This window comes from Sinocyclocheilus grahami, unplaced genomic scaffold (genome assembly GCF_001515645.1).
Source record: "Sinocyclocheilus grahami isolate Dianchi unplaced genomic scaffold, SAMN03320097.WGS_v1.1 scaffold811.1, whole genome shotgun sequence".
NCBI classification, from domain to species: Eukaryota; Metazoa; Chordata; class Actinopteri; order Cypriniformes; family Cyprinidae; genus Sinocyclocheilus; species Sinocyclocheilus grahami.
In genome coordinates this window covers 204,655-220,036 of record NW_015505990.1, presented here as the reverse complement: position 1 = coordinate 220,036, position 15,382 = coordinate 204,655, and the positions used below count along the sequence as shown (strand labels likewise).

Below are 15,382 nucleotides of genomic sequence, written 5' to 3'. Positions count from 1 at the left end.
GTGCATTATCCCTTACATAGACTCACCTATAGCTCTAATCTGCCAGATGCAACTATATTATACATTTTAACATCATGATTTTCTGTAGAGCTGCTTCAAAACAATGTGTATTGTGAAAAGCGTTATACAAATACATTTCACTTGACACATTTTGGATAATATTGGACAACTTGGTCTACGTTAGTCCCAGCCCTTACAAAAAAGTACTGTGATGGTACCTTGGTGCTTGTTGGTCTTTCCTACCACTGGACCAATAATCACAGGAATGCAAAATGATCTACAAAAATTAAATGTGATGTTAAATGTCTTAAGATGTGGAGAAAAGGAAGAACCCCGTGTGTGGGTTTGTCACGCCGCTGGAGGGTTCGGAGGCGGATGCTCACGGCAAACCTGAGGTGAGTCCCACCACAAAGACGGACCAGAAATAATTACACTATTTGAATCAATAAATGAGTTTTAATTTACAAGAGAAGATTTTGATGTTTGACACATGTAAGGCATCACCTGCTGTGTTTAATGTGTTTATTTATGGCATTTACAGGCCATTGTTTTGGAGGGAAGCTACTGGAAGAGACGGATAGAGGTGGTGATAAAGGAATATCACAAATGGAGGATTTACTATAAGAAAAGAGTGAGTAACTGACCAAATATAATGGGACATAATTGTCTATTAGATGCCCAGAACACATTTCGGACACAGATACACTAGCATTCAAAAGTTTGGGGTTGGTAAGATTTTTTTTATGTTTTTGAAAGAAGTCTCTTCTGCTCACCAAGGCTGCATTTATCTGATTAAAAATAGAGTAAAAACAGTAATATTGTGAAATATTATTACAATTTAAAATAACAGTTTTCTATTGTAATATATATGGTCAAATGTTTGATTGCTATGATCAAAGCTGAATTTTCAGCATCATTACTCCAGTCTTCAGCGTCACATGATCTTTGCCTTTACTGTTACTTTTGATCATTTTAATCCGTCCTTGCTGAATAAAAAGCATCAATTTCTTTCAAAAACGTTTTGACGGTAGTGTATACTGTATATTCCATCATTCATTCTCATTATTAAACTCCCAGATAGCGAATTTCTCATAATGAACAAAAATGTAGAAGTTGACTAATACAGGTTTTTTGTTTGAAGTGCTAATGTCTAGAAAGAGATAAATGACCAATATAATGCCAATGTATATAGTACAGCACATGATAGACATAAAATTGCTGAATAATCATTAAATTGGGATGTAACGATTCACTCAAGTCACGATGCAATACGATTCACGATACGCTTTTTTTAACGAAATGAGATTTAAGACAAATTATAAATGAAAAGGTGTCTTTTTATTATTGCTTAGACAAAATGCTGCACATTTCTTTGTGAATTTGAAATATGACAAACAACAAAACTAATTTGACATTTTAAAACAAACCCCAAATCAAATAAATAAATAATACAAATAAAAGAAATCTCTTCATATAAACAAATTCAGGCTTTGCCTGTGCTCTTTCCATTTAAAATTAGAGGCAACCACTGCATTTGAATCGCTACCCAAACAAAGATGATGCATATATGCAGCATGAGCAGTTTTTAAACTAAATTAGATTGTATAATTTCAAAATCTGAAGCAAAAACACGATTAATCGAATGTGATTGTCATGCGCATTTTGTTAAAAAAGCCGGTTCTGTAATCAGCAGGAAATCATCATCACGTGCTTTCAGATGGAGCAGAATTTACTACACATAGCCGTAGTTCACTGACAAGTAATGCAAAAAAAATACGATTTTATTGCTCGATTCTGAAATCATAAGCGATAATGACAGCTGTTTGCATAGCTTCTCAGTGAACTACGGCTCTGTGAAGTAAATGCTGCTCCATCTGAAAGCATGTGAAAATACCATATTTTAAACAAAGCAGCGCTGCGCTTATAAACACTACTTTAATATGCATCATACAGAGGCGAGATGAAAAGAAAATAATACCATCTAAACTATTCTAAAGACAGTCAGTTCCCCTCCGAGATACATTCATATAAACTCCTACTACCCCCAGTTGTATCACGATTCATTTAACATCTCAACCGATTTGAATCGGCACATATTTGTATCGGTTTTTAATCGGCTCGGGGTGCACAACTGACAAAGCTCTCAGTAGATTTAGTACAATCATTCTGTATATTATATTGATTTATCACCACAATAATCCCACCATAAAATGTGGAGTCAAAGGACACCAGATCACTGACATGATTATAGACATCTTTACTGGTTGGCACAACATGAAAAGGTTTAAATGATTTCTGAACTGCATCCACTACGTCCTGAAATGACCAAGATCTTTGGTTTGTAATGTGAAATTGAATGCAATTGTGTTCCTGAAGGTACTAGACCTGAGCTAGTAAAATATGACTCAACATTTTTCCCACTCTGTTGAGATACTATTGCAAAACTGCAGGAGCAACTTTGGGTCAAGAGCCCAAAGTTCAGTATTCACAGTAAGGGCCAGTAAAATCTCTGACCCCAGCCAACCTCACAAAGTGAACAAAAGCGTATCCTCAAAATTCTCAGGTACTGAACCATTATTAAGATAAGATAAGAGTTTTTCCAGCATTTTAAGGTCAGTTCCTGTTTGATTTGTAATCTCCATTAGGATCGTAAGGCACCGCTACGTCTGACGTATTTTATTGTATTTTTTAGCTTCAGAAGAACAAAGACCTGCTGTCCATGCTACAGAAGGTAAGATCACAGGGAAGCTTGCCCTCTTAATGCAGTGAATGACAGTAAATAGTCTGGTTTTGTGAATGCTAGTGGTGCAAAAGTTGCACATTTCACATTTAAAGAGATATTTAAACCCCAAAAGAAAAGTCTGTCATCATTTACTCCCTCTACGACCTTCTTTTTTTTTACAAAATATAGTCTGAAGAATGTTGGGATCCAAACATTTCAACTATCCCTTTAAGAAAAGTACAAATACAGTGGTTAAAGTCAAAGTACTTTGATTAAACCAAGTGCTAAATACTGTTTTAGTGTTATGAACAGGCTTCCCATGGTCATGGAAAACCTGGAAATATCAGGGAATATTAAAACTATGCTTTCTAAGTCATGGAATTTTGAATATTTGTCTTTCTGATGAAATATTTCATCAGCTAGAGATTGTGTAAAGTAACACTTGCTCAAAAGTAAGCATGGATTATTATTAGAAACAATATTATTATAAGAAATATTATATATTTTGAATGCATAATTATAATGCACTTTATAATGCATTGTATGATCTTATGAATAATTGTAACCACAGCTACAATACATCGTACTTATCTATTTATTCTTACACCTTTAGAAAGTATAATGCATTAAAGCATAAGACAAAGCAAAAAATTGCAAATCTGCAAATATTATAATGAAAAATGAACTATTCATGAAAATATATAATGCATTACCAAGTACATTATGAATCCTTTATAATGCATTATACATAAAATGTTACCAGGACATTTGCTGACTAATAAACATACATTTAAATTTAAACTTACATTTTTTAACTCAAAATATTGGTATCTGGCGTACAAAAGGACAGCCAGTCCAGAAATCTCTAGAAAATAATTTATAAACAATCCTAATTCAGTAACCAAGAGCATTCTGAGGATCTTTAAGGATGTCAGTGACCCATACATTTATTTATTTTTATTATTATGCCTGTTTTGGAAGGTTTAACCAAAATGAAGCTGCATGTTTATTCATATTTTAAATTGAATATCTTTCGCACAGATTGATTTGTAATCTCCATTAGGATCGTAAGGCACCGCTACGTCTGACGTATTTTATTGTATTTTTTAGCTTCAGAAGAACAAAGACCTGCTGTCCATGCTACAGAAGGTAAGATCACAGGGAAGCTTGCCCTCTTAATGCAGTGAATGACAGTAAATAGTCTGGTTTTGTGAATGCTAGTGGTGCAAAAGTTGCACATTTCACATTTAAAGAGATATTTAAACCCCAAAAGAAAAGTCTGTCATCATTTACTCCCTCTACGACCTTCTTTTTTTTTACAAAATATAGTCTGAAGAATGTTGGGATCCAAACATTTCAACTATCCCTTTAAGAAAAGTACAAATACAGTGGTTAAAGTCAAAGTACTTTGATTAAACCAAGTGCTAAATACTGTTTTAGTGTTATGAACAGGCTTCCCATGGTCATGGAAAACCTGGAAATATCAGGGAATATTAAAACTATGCTTTCTAAGTCATGGAATTTTGAATATTTGTCTTTCTGATGAAATATTTCATCAGCTAGAGATTGTGTAAAGTAACACTTGCTCAAAAGTAAGCATGGATTATTATTAGAAACAATATTATTATAAGAAATATTATATATTTTGAATGCATAATTATAATGCACTTTATAATGCATTGTATGATCTTATGAATAATTGTAACCACAGCTACAATACATCGTACTTATCTATTTATTCTTACACCTTTAGAAAGTATAATGCATTAAAGCATAAGACAAAGCAAAAAAATGGCAAATCTGCAAATATTATAATGAAAAATGAACTATTCATGAAAACATATAATGCATTACCAAGTACATTATGAATCCTTTATAATGCATTATACATAAAATGTTACCAGGACATTTGCTGACTAATAAACATACATTTAAATTTAAACTTACATTTTTTAACTCAAAATATTGGTATCTGGCGTACAAAAGGACAGCCAGTCCAGAAATCTCTAGAAAATAATTTATAAACAATCCTAATTCAGTAACCAAGAGCATTCTGAGGATCTTTAAGGATGTCAGTGACCCATACATTTATTTATTTTTATTATTATGCCTGTTTTGGAAGGTTTAACCAAAATGAAGCTGCATGTTTATTCATATTTTAAATTGAATATCTTTCGCACAGATTTCTTTTGTTTTTCAGACATTTCTGAAGGTCTCTTTCATATCTATGGGGCATAACGCAGCTGTGATGAAGGCCTAGTGTAAATCATTGATGAGTTAGTGTAGAGTGTAGCATTTGCTTTAGTAGGTTAGCGGTTCAGGTCATGTTTGCACAGCTCAAGAGCATTTCTATTAATAGTCTCCCCTCAGATTTTGCTTTCCTCAGCTGGTTGAAAAATTAAAAGGATCCACCATGTACGAAAAACGTGAGTAAACGTAAACGCACAGATTCATTTGCGTCACAGCTCGTCATACGGATGAGAAAATGAGTCATTTGATTGCCTTCAGTGACTAAAGTGCTAATCTTCCCTTCTGTTCGATGAGGTGGTCAAAGAAACACACGTTCAGGCTTTAACAGCGTTTAATCAAATCTGACCCACATACTGCAAGATGTGAATCGGCAGCACTTCTTTTAAATGCAGTTTATTCATGTGCTGCTTTGTGCATGTGAATTTGATTTATGATGTGAGTCCTTGCTTACAAATGAAAGTGCTGATGCTTTCGGATAATACTGTACCATGGTACTTGATAATACCATATTTATATACTGTACCATGGTATTTGCAACGTACACTACCATTCAAAAGTTTTTTCTTAAAGAAATTAATAGTTTTATTCAGCAAGGATGCATTAAAGTAAAGACATTTACAGTATAATGACAATTTATAATTACAATAAGAAGATTTCTATTTCTGATAAAGGCTGTTCCTTTGAACTTTCTACAATGAAACAGAGAAACCTGGAAAAAAAAAGACTGAGAAATGAAAACATAATGGGATTGGGCTGGGGGTTCCTGTCTTTTACACGTTTGCATTAAACTGCTGTCGTTAAGACCTCACACGTAAGCACCGAGGCCCACGTACACACACAAACACGCTCTAGCACCAATACTATAATTTGCCACCTCTGTGCATAAGAAAAAAAAAGTGGAAAACAGAACGTAGGTAGTTTTCAGGAAAGACGTAATCATTGCCGCTGCTGTCTTGATTGTGGGTATTCCTATAAATATGTGGCCCGTGCCGAGCCTCAGTGCTTGCAGAGCAGGAAAACCAACAAGACAGCAGCTCTCCAGGTATAAAAGATGCCCTTGGGATTTTTCCAATAAAAACCGTGAGTAGAATGTCAAATAGGAGCGTTTTCTGTATTGTAACTACTTATTTTTTTTGTGTGTGTGTGTTAAAGTCAGCATGAAATCAAACCTTCCAAAGGAAAGAAATCTGATAAAACATTGTAAAACAGCTTCTAAAAATGTAAAACAGCTTCTCGAAAGAGAAAAAAATGTAGGGCGGGACTTGATTTTGTCCATTAGTAATTGATTGGATCATTGGATCGTGGTCATTTGCTAATTGCTCGTGTGAGCGACAGTGAGTAATTTCAGTGTCACTGATATACTATCATAATCTTTGTTAATATTTTGAATTTGATTTTATTTATATGTCCTGTTTTCATAATTTTTTTTAGTAAACGTTAGTAATTTTGTTTCCACAAACATGAAGCAGGACAACTGTTTTTTACATTGGTACTAATAAGTAAAAATAATAATTATTTAATAAAGTAATAATGATAATTTCTTGAGCAGCAAATCAGCATATTAGAATGATTTCTGAAGGATCATGTGACACTGGAGACTGGAGTAATGATGCTAAAAATTCAACTTTGATCACAGGAATAAATTACATTTGAACATATATTCAAATAGAAAATAGCTATTTGAAATTATAATAATATTTCACTATTTTAAGTGTATTTTTAATCAAATAAATGCAGCCTGGATGAGCAGAAGAGACTAAAATGTAAAAAAAAAAATAATAATTTGAATGGCAGTGTACTTGAAAGATTCACTTCCAAAAAAAATAAAAAAATAAAAAATCAGCCTAAGCTGAATATTCTGCTCTGTTTTGCTGGTTTTAGAGAGGTTTTGGACATTTGCAGTACTAATTTGATGGTTTGTGCTTCAGACAGATGTGATGTTACTTTACTAAGTGATCAGATGCACCATTTTCACCTACTGGGCCAAAAAAATCCCACTTTAAAGTAGAAACCCAAGTCATATCTGCAGATATGTCCCCATTAGTCCTGCAGTGCCTGGTGTTGCGGTGCAGTGTGTCAGTGTGGCAGCAGGAGGCAGTGAGTTTGCTCTCGTCCTCCACACGTGAGTGTGACAGCTGCAACTGGGTCAGGAACAAAAGAGCCGCTCGCCTTCAATGAAACGGAGAAACCTGGAAAAAAAAAGACTGAGAAATGAAAACATAATGGGATTGGGCTGGGGGTTCCTGTCTTTTACACGTTTGCATTAAACTGCTGTCGTTAAGACCTCACACGTAAGCACCGAGGCCCACGTACACACACAAACACGCTCTAGCACCAATACTATAATTTGCCACCTCTGTGCGTAAGAAAAAAAAAAGTGGAAAACAGAACGTAGGTAGTTTTCAGGAAAGACGTAATCATTGCCGCTGCTGTCTTGATTGTGGGTATTCCTATAAATATGTGGCCCGTGCCGAGCCTCAGTGCTTGCAGAGCAGGAAAACCAACAAGACAGCAACTCTCCAGGTATAAAAGATGCCCTTGGGATTTTTCCAATAAAAACCGTGAGTAGAATGTCAAATAGGAGTGTTTTCTGTATTGTAACTACTTATTTTTTTTGTGTGCTGGCAGTTGTTTTGTTCGATTCTGACAATATGTTTGTTATGCTGCAATCCCTCTGTAAAACAACTAATTTAAAAAAAATTCTTTACAAAAAATAACTAGCTGTTTAGTTAATCAATTAATTCCCACGGGATAAAATCAATAGTCTTGCTTCTTGTTCAATGTGTGTATGTAAACTATTTATTTTCTCAACAGGATTTTCAATGCATTTCCTTAAGGCTTCAGACAGAAAAGGGCTGATTTATATTGGACAGATTGTTTTGTGCTTGAATAAGCATTTGCGGCATCTATTGATTTTAAAATATAAATGCTAAAATGGTCTGAGCTACAGTTAGTGTTAGTTCTAGTTCTTGTGGTTGTAAACATGGTCTGCCTTAGATGTAGGAACCTTCATTAGTGATGTTTGTTAATGAAAGCATCATATTACTATTTAGTGTTTCTGATGTGATCAAACCTCGAACGTTAAATATTAAAGTTGAGTATGAGCATCGTCCAGACCTGAATGATTCCCCTAATCATGTTCTCCACAGAGTCCTATCAGCAGGACGGGCCTGGAGAAGTGGACCAGTCAGATCTATCCAGAGCCTGAGGCAGCATCAGAGGAAGTGCACATGTTTGACTTGGATTGCTTCCTGTCCGACATCTCAGACACGTTGTTCACAATGACCCAGAAACCCAGTCCCTGGAGTGGAGACCGCCAAAACAGTGAGTCCACCCAGAAATCATTTACTCACCTTCATGTCATTCCAAACCCAGATTCATTTGTATTTTCAAACTTGGCCTGTCAAGATGCAGTGTGCCAGGTTTAACATCATTGATGCTTGTAGTTTTTGGTGCATGGCTTGTAATTAATCACATTGTGCCGATTTTTAAATATGCACATGCATGCAAGGTTTATAGACTACTTTTATCAGGGTTTCTGTGAGTTTTGAAAAGTCTTTTTTGAAAATTCTGCCTTCCACAAATTAAAGCCTTAAAAAAAGTCTTACATCAGAGTAGAAAGTCTTAAATTCATAAAATCATGACATTAAATGTTGCGTGCATTGCAAAAAATGAAAATTTTCCTCAGTATTTTTGTTTTGTTGTCCAATACATTTATCTAAACATCCTTAAATCAAAATACATTTACTTGAGATGCAAACTGAAGATCTTGCTTTTGGAGGAATTGAACTAAATTTATGCTTAAAACAAAAACAAACATCTGTCAGTGGGGTATGAAAACTTGTTTTCCCTTCGAATTAAGTTTTTCTTACATTTTCTGAGCCCATTGGCAGATATTGGCCTTGTTTTAATCATAAAGTAACTTCACTTTGATTAATTTCTCAGAAAACAATAATAATGCTTCTAAATGTAGTAGCTTGGTTTTTATAAAAATCTTTAGATATTTGAGCTGGAAAACCGGTATTTTTGCGGTGTGATCAGGAGGTACAGTTAAAGTTATTTCCATATTTATAGTTAAGCTATTTTCCTTTCTCTGTGTTTTATTTTTATATATTTATTTATTTATTTTGTAAGATGAATTAAAAAGTAGTAGAGAACGGTTAAAAGTTGTATTTTCAACCTTTTCTTAAAGTCTTAAAAAGTCCTAAATTTACCTTCATAAAACCTGTTTGTGGTGTTCTTTGTCATTTTTGGAGCAGTACAGCACCTAAATTATCATTTTATGAAAAACATATAATCATATTAAAATATAATTTTAATAATGTCTTGTTTTATAATTTTATTTCCCACAGAAAAAAGTAAGTCATACAGGTTTGAAATGACATGAAAATACTAAATTTTAAATAAAACAAATTTAATTAATTAAAAAAATTACAAATTAATTGGATGATGAGCGTTAATGCGAGATCAGCTTTGTGAGTCTCAATTCACTTGACTGAACTAATAGATTTTGTGGTCACTATATATTGATCTTGAAAGGATATTTGCCTGATTTAACAAGATTACAACATAATATGTATCTTTCAGTGACATTTAATGTGCCTTAAAGTGTTTTAATTTAAGATTTCATGAATGAGACATGCATTTAGAGATGGAGAATTTAGTCACATGAGTTTATAAAATATATTCAGGAAGGACACCACACCCTCAAACAAGGAACTTTAAGAGAATAAATGCTCCAAACAGAGCAGTGTTAAACACACACATGCTTACAGTCCATGTTACTGCTGTCGTCTCAGTGTACACCAGTAATGCAGATATGATCCAGCCCGGCTTGACTCCATTACAGCCCAACTTGGATGACCTGATGGACATACCAGGTGAGTTTAATGAGTTTAATCTTTATTATACTGACATTGCTCAGCTTTATAATTCAAACTAAATTGCTTTATATGCTGTGTGCCGCTCTGTACCCTGGTCCTGGTGCCTTAGACGGATGCACTTGATTATAAAGAAGACTAATATAAAAATGGAGTCACAAATTTGCACCTTCCTGCTGTAGTTGGAATGCTAATAAGAAATATAATTTAAATTAAATATAGTTATTAACATAATTAAATATTTTTTTTTTATTAATTTCTCAATATTAATATATTGATTTAATATTTATGAACAATGCTTTTTGTAGTTTGAATGTTAATAAAAAAAATATAACTGAAATATAATGAAAAATGAAATATAGTCATTAATATAAGTATTACAACATTTTTCAGTAATTTTTTAATAATAATAATATATTGATTAAATATTTATGAAAAATGTTTTGTCTGTAGTTTGAATGTTAATAAAAAAGATAGCATAAATATAATTTAAATTAAATATAGTAATTTACATTATAATAATATTTCTCTCTCTCTCTCTCTCTCTATATATATATATATTGATTATTAATATATTGTTTACTATTTATGAAAAATGTTTTGTCTGTAGCTTGAATGTTAATAAAAAAGGTAACGTAAATATAATTTAAATTAAATATAGTAATTTACATTATTATAATATTTCTCTCTCTCTCTCTCTCTCTATATATATATATATTGATTATTAATATATTGTTTACTATTTATGAAAAATGTTTTGTCTGTAGCTTGAATGTTAATAAAAAAGGTAACGTAAATATAATTATATATATATATATAAATATATATATATATATATATATATATATATATATATATATATTGATTATTAATATATTGTTTGCTATTTATGAAAAATGTTTTAGCTGTAATAAATATAATTTAAATACAAAATGAAATATAGTCATTAATATAATTAAATAATATGAAATGTAATCAAAATTTCAGTATTAATATTTATGAACAAAGTTTTATCTGTCGTTTATATGTTACTAAGAAATATAATTACACTTTAATTTAAATGTAGTCATTAATATAAAATAAAATATTTTTGTTTCAATATTTCAATATTAATATATTAATTAATATGTGAATTAATATGAATTAAACAGTACGTTTTATCTGTAGTTTGACATTTTGTTAAGAAATTAGTAATAATTAAATAATTATAAATAATTCATATACCTAAATACTATATATAATATAATGATTATTTGTTAGAATTATTTTTCAATATTAATTTATTGATGAATATTTAATAACATATATATAATTATTGATTCATTATTAAGAATTAATATTATTTGGAAATGCAAAAAACAAACAAGCAAACTTAAGAACAGTAAAAATAAATAGGTGATGAATTTATGAATAGATACATAGTTGATAACTAGTATTGCATAACTTTGACGAGCTATAGGGAAGTTAAAATTTTCATTTGTGCAATTTTTAATGAAGCCGGCCCAACAATCTGTCTGTGCTTCACTTTCGGGGTGTTTAGAGGGCAATGAATGAGTTTAACCCCTTGTGGCATATGTGAGATTTCCTCATCTGTGACGGGGTCATTTAAAGGGTAAAGAGTCAGTGACTGATGAGTAGAAGTCAGACGGGATGAGATCAGCCCTCAATAGTGAGCCATTTGTAGGGATGAGTTTACTTTAGTACAGCAACACCGTTCACTCATTCAGTTCCCTCCATTTGTGTGCTGATTTATCTTCTGTCATTGTAAAGAATACGCTAAACTATACGGGACAATGTACAGTAGGGCTGTGCAATATGGACACAATAATCGCAGATTGTGTTGATTGTGTTTTTATTTTATTGCAATTTTTGGCAGGTGTATTTAACTTTAAGTGTTCAAAAACGTGTATCAGAAGAAAATACAATTATCCACATTCTGATTAGCTTTTGCACACAGATGAGAATGCCACAGTTTAACCCTGTAAAGCCTATTTAATACGTGCATTTCTAAGGTCTCTAAATGATCAACATCATCAAAACTTTGCTGAAAAGCCTGTTGCACTCAATCTTCTGCATGCCTTCTGTCTTTTTAGCAAGTGAAAGCTCTTTTAGTGTAATTGTACAAACATCCACCTTCAGCTGGTGCTACATATGTCTTTTTGCTGTCAAATCCTTATTGATTTTTATCACGTAAACGTCAGAATAACTGCAGTTCCACGAGCTTTGGGTGAAGATGTGCTTCCACGTCTGATTTGTAGATGTTGTTCTCATTGAATCAGAGGTAAGCTTTAAATGTTCTGTTCAATAGCATCACAGTGGGAAGTGTGCAGTCTTGCAGTAGTGTAAATGTACTCTTTTGAAGCGTGCATGTGACTGTGAAACATTAAAGTCTGGTATTGAATGGCCACATGAAGCACGCATCATCCGAGGTGGAAAATACTTTTCCCAGAAGGCATTCTGATTGGATGCATGTGGGTCTGGCAGGTCTAGAGGAATAGTTTAGATACTGTGAGAGACTAAACCATGCTGCAGGGCGCTTGCTTGTAGCGTATGGCAGTTGACGTGTGTCTGCTGTGCCATTAGAAGTCATTTTTGAGCCATTGCAATGTGCAGGATATTTCTGAAGAAAATGTGAGTCATTCTCACCTGCTTGCGAAGAATTAACCTCATGCTCATTGCTTTCTAGACATTTTCCTGAGTTTCCGCGGGCAGCCGATGGAGCACGTGGTTTATTCAGACTGCAGCTTCTTTGAGAGTTCATCAAGCGGGGCGTTTCCTTCAACTGCTTCCTCTGCCGTCACCAGTCAGATAATACACACAGGACCTCTGCTCACACAGGTACAACACTCATTCATGGTGTAATTGCCAAGTGCCACTAGTGTCACCAAACAAAACTGTAAACGTGACTGTTTTCTCAAACACGTCTGCCATCGTGAGTTTTTCTTTTTTTTATCAGCATCATCCTACAAATTACTTGATTGATTGTGAACATTAAGTAATATCATATTATTTTAATATGTTAACATTTATTATATTAAAATGTATTTATTCTATTAATATTTATATACATATAGTTACAATTTTATTTTCAACATTTTAACGTAAAAAAAGTGTGCCATGCTTTTAACCATGCTAATAATTGTATTATATTATATTTAGGGCTGTCAATGTGAACGCGTTAACGCATGTGATTAATTCAAAAATCCTCAAAAGGCAAAAGTCGATCATATCATTTCAAGCCACTAAGCGCAAGCGTCATGCTTTCTAACCTTATCTCCACTTTGTTGCAGTTATTCTGCTTATTGTACATATAAAATACAATAAATTTATATCAGTAGTGCCTTATTCATAATTATGACCACAATGTCTGTTTACAATGTCTACCATTGTAAAATGTTTGCATCTGCCAATGTCTGTATACAGTGTTTGCATTTACACACATAGAGAGTGTATCTTGAAATATATATATATACTGTATATATACAGTACGTACATCATACATATATTTATTTTACTCTCTGCACAACTCTGTATACATTGAATTGATTTTAAATAACTTTAATGTACCTGAAGTGTGCACCAAACATACATTCCTCCAAGTATCAGATCGGGACTCGGTATCGGCAGATACTCAGTATTCATTGACTCGGATCGGATCGATTGGGGGCAGAAAAACCTGATCGGGACATCCCTAAAAAAATACTTGCAGAATACTAGAAAAATACTTGCAGAAAAATTTGTTTTGTAAGAATCACCCTTCAATTGGTTTACTTAGACATAGCAAATAATGACAAAATTAACATGTTAAACAATAAATGGTAAATGCGTAATCTCACGATACGTATGTGATTAATCTCGATTAATCACAGAAAAGGGTGTTATTAATCTGATTAAAAGTTTTAATGTATTGACAGCCCTAATTATATTATATTATATTATATTATATTATTATTTGTATGGTTATTATAAGCATAGTACACATTTAAACATTAAAATGTGCAAAATAAAATAAATAAAAATTAAGTAATTTTATTATATTTATATGATATGATATAATTATTTGCATGGTTATTATTAGCATAGCACACATTACAACAGTAAAATTTTTTAAATAAATATAATTATATTATATTGTATTTATTATTTACATAGTTATAGGCATATAGTACACATTTCAACATAAAATGTTTAAAATAAAATAAAAAAATAAAAATAAAATGATCTTAAAATTAAATGAATTAAATGAATTATATTATATTTAATAAATAGTAAAATCATTTGTTTTATTTAAAATGTGTGCCATGCTTCGGACTATTTACCTCATGAGATATCACATAAATTTAATGCATTTTCCCCAAATGTGTCAAAAACTGTCAAATAATTTCACTTTTTTCAATCTTCATTTTTAGCCTCCTCTCTCAGCTGAAGGTTTATCCCAGCCGTCCTCATCTGTAAACCTACCTGGACCCAGTTATCCTCGCCAGACCATCGACCCCGACATGACCTTCAACCCCAGTGGTGAAACCTCAGAGCCCAAGTTCAAAGGTCACTCAGAATACATCAGTGACTTCCATCACTCTCTGAACCTCTCGTCTGGCCTGGTCCCGTACGGTCCGCAGACGCCGTTCAGCGGTCACAGCACTGAGATGCCAGGTGTCATGGCACAGGAAAGCCCTTACCCATCAGCCTGCCTCAGACACAGATATTCCTCCAGCCAATCACAGACCTGTGCGGCTGCCACGTCTACAGTCATCACCCACACTGGCTCTGCCATGACCGGCCTGCCATTGGACGCCCAGCATGGATACTCCAGCGTGGCTGAGATGTTTCCTCCTGCCACCTGCATGTCTTTGAGCTACCAGCCCATGACGGCCACCCCATCTCTGCCTTCGCCCGGCGTCTCTCACTGCTTCTCTGTGCCGCAGCAAGTGGGCGTGGCCACTGGCGGGGGGAAGCACAAACAAAAGACAGGAGGAGCCCAATTGGTTCCCAGGGTGATGACTTCATCTACAGCCCCGCCCACTCAGACGAGCTGCCTGGCCAATCTGCTCTCTTCCAGATCTCAAGAGCGTATGTAGATGTTTGATTCATTTGTCATTTTTCCTGCTTGGTTTCTTCAATTTTTGCCAGTGAGCATCTGGACGGCTGAAGGAATGTCCCAGATTCAAAACTAATTTTAGCACTTGCTATCTGAAACTAAAACTATAAAAAAAATTGTTAATTGAATTAAACCTGATTTTAAATAAAATATAGATATTAAATAAAAATTCTTTAAAAAAAAACTTTAAAAAACTGTTGCCTTGGTAGCTAACTGAAATAAAACAAGTTTTAGTTAAAGTACTAAAATTAATAAAACTGAAATAAAATAACTTAAAGCTAACTAGAAATATAAAAAAGACATAAGACAAAAGCACTTAGCAAAATTACCAAACCTTAAACAAAAATTAAAATAAAATCTGAAAATAAACAGTCTAATTATATAAGTAATTTAATATATATAAATAAACAATAGTATATATATATATATATA

The 15,382-nt window shown here is 33.1% G+C and overlaps 1 protein-coding gene across 3 annotated transcripts in view; it reads left to right on the top strand.

Annotated features, from left to right (window-relative positions):
* The first annotated feature begins 318 nt into the window (after nt 1–318).
* LOC107562196 (carbohydrate-responsive element-binding protein-like) overlaps nt 319–15,382 on the top strand; it is a 23,799-nt gene continuing 8,735 nt past the window's right edge. For 2 of the 3 annotated variants that reach the window (XM_016246785.1, XM_016246786.1), the window contains exons 1-6: nt 620–631; nt 3,833–3,871; nt 8,122–8,296; nt 9,772–9,852; nt 12,539–12,690; nt 14,262–14,922. In XM_016246785.1, the coding sequence (XP_016102271.1) occupies nt 3,860–3,871; nt 8,122–8,296; nt 9,772–9,852; nt 12,539–12,690; nt 14,262–14,922 (1,081 nt within the window). In that variant the 5' untranslated portion in view covers nt 620–631; nt 3,833–3,859. Of the gene's footprint in view, nt 396–541; nt 632–3,832; nt 3,872–8,121; nt 8,297–9,771; nt 9,853–12,538; nt 12,691–14,261; nt 14,923–15,382 lie in introns of those variants that run through there. The other variant, XM_016246787.1, reaches the window with a different exon arrangement.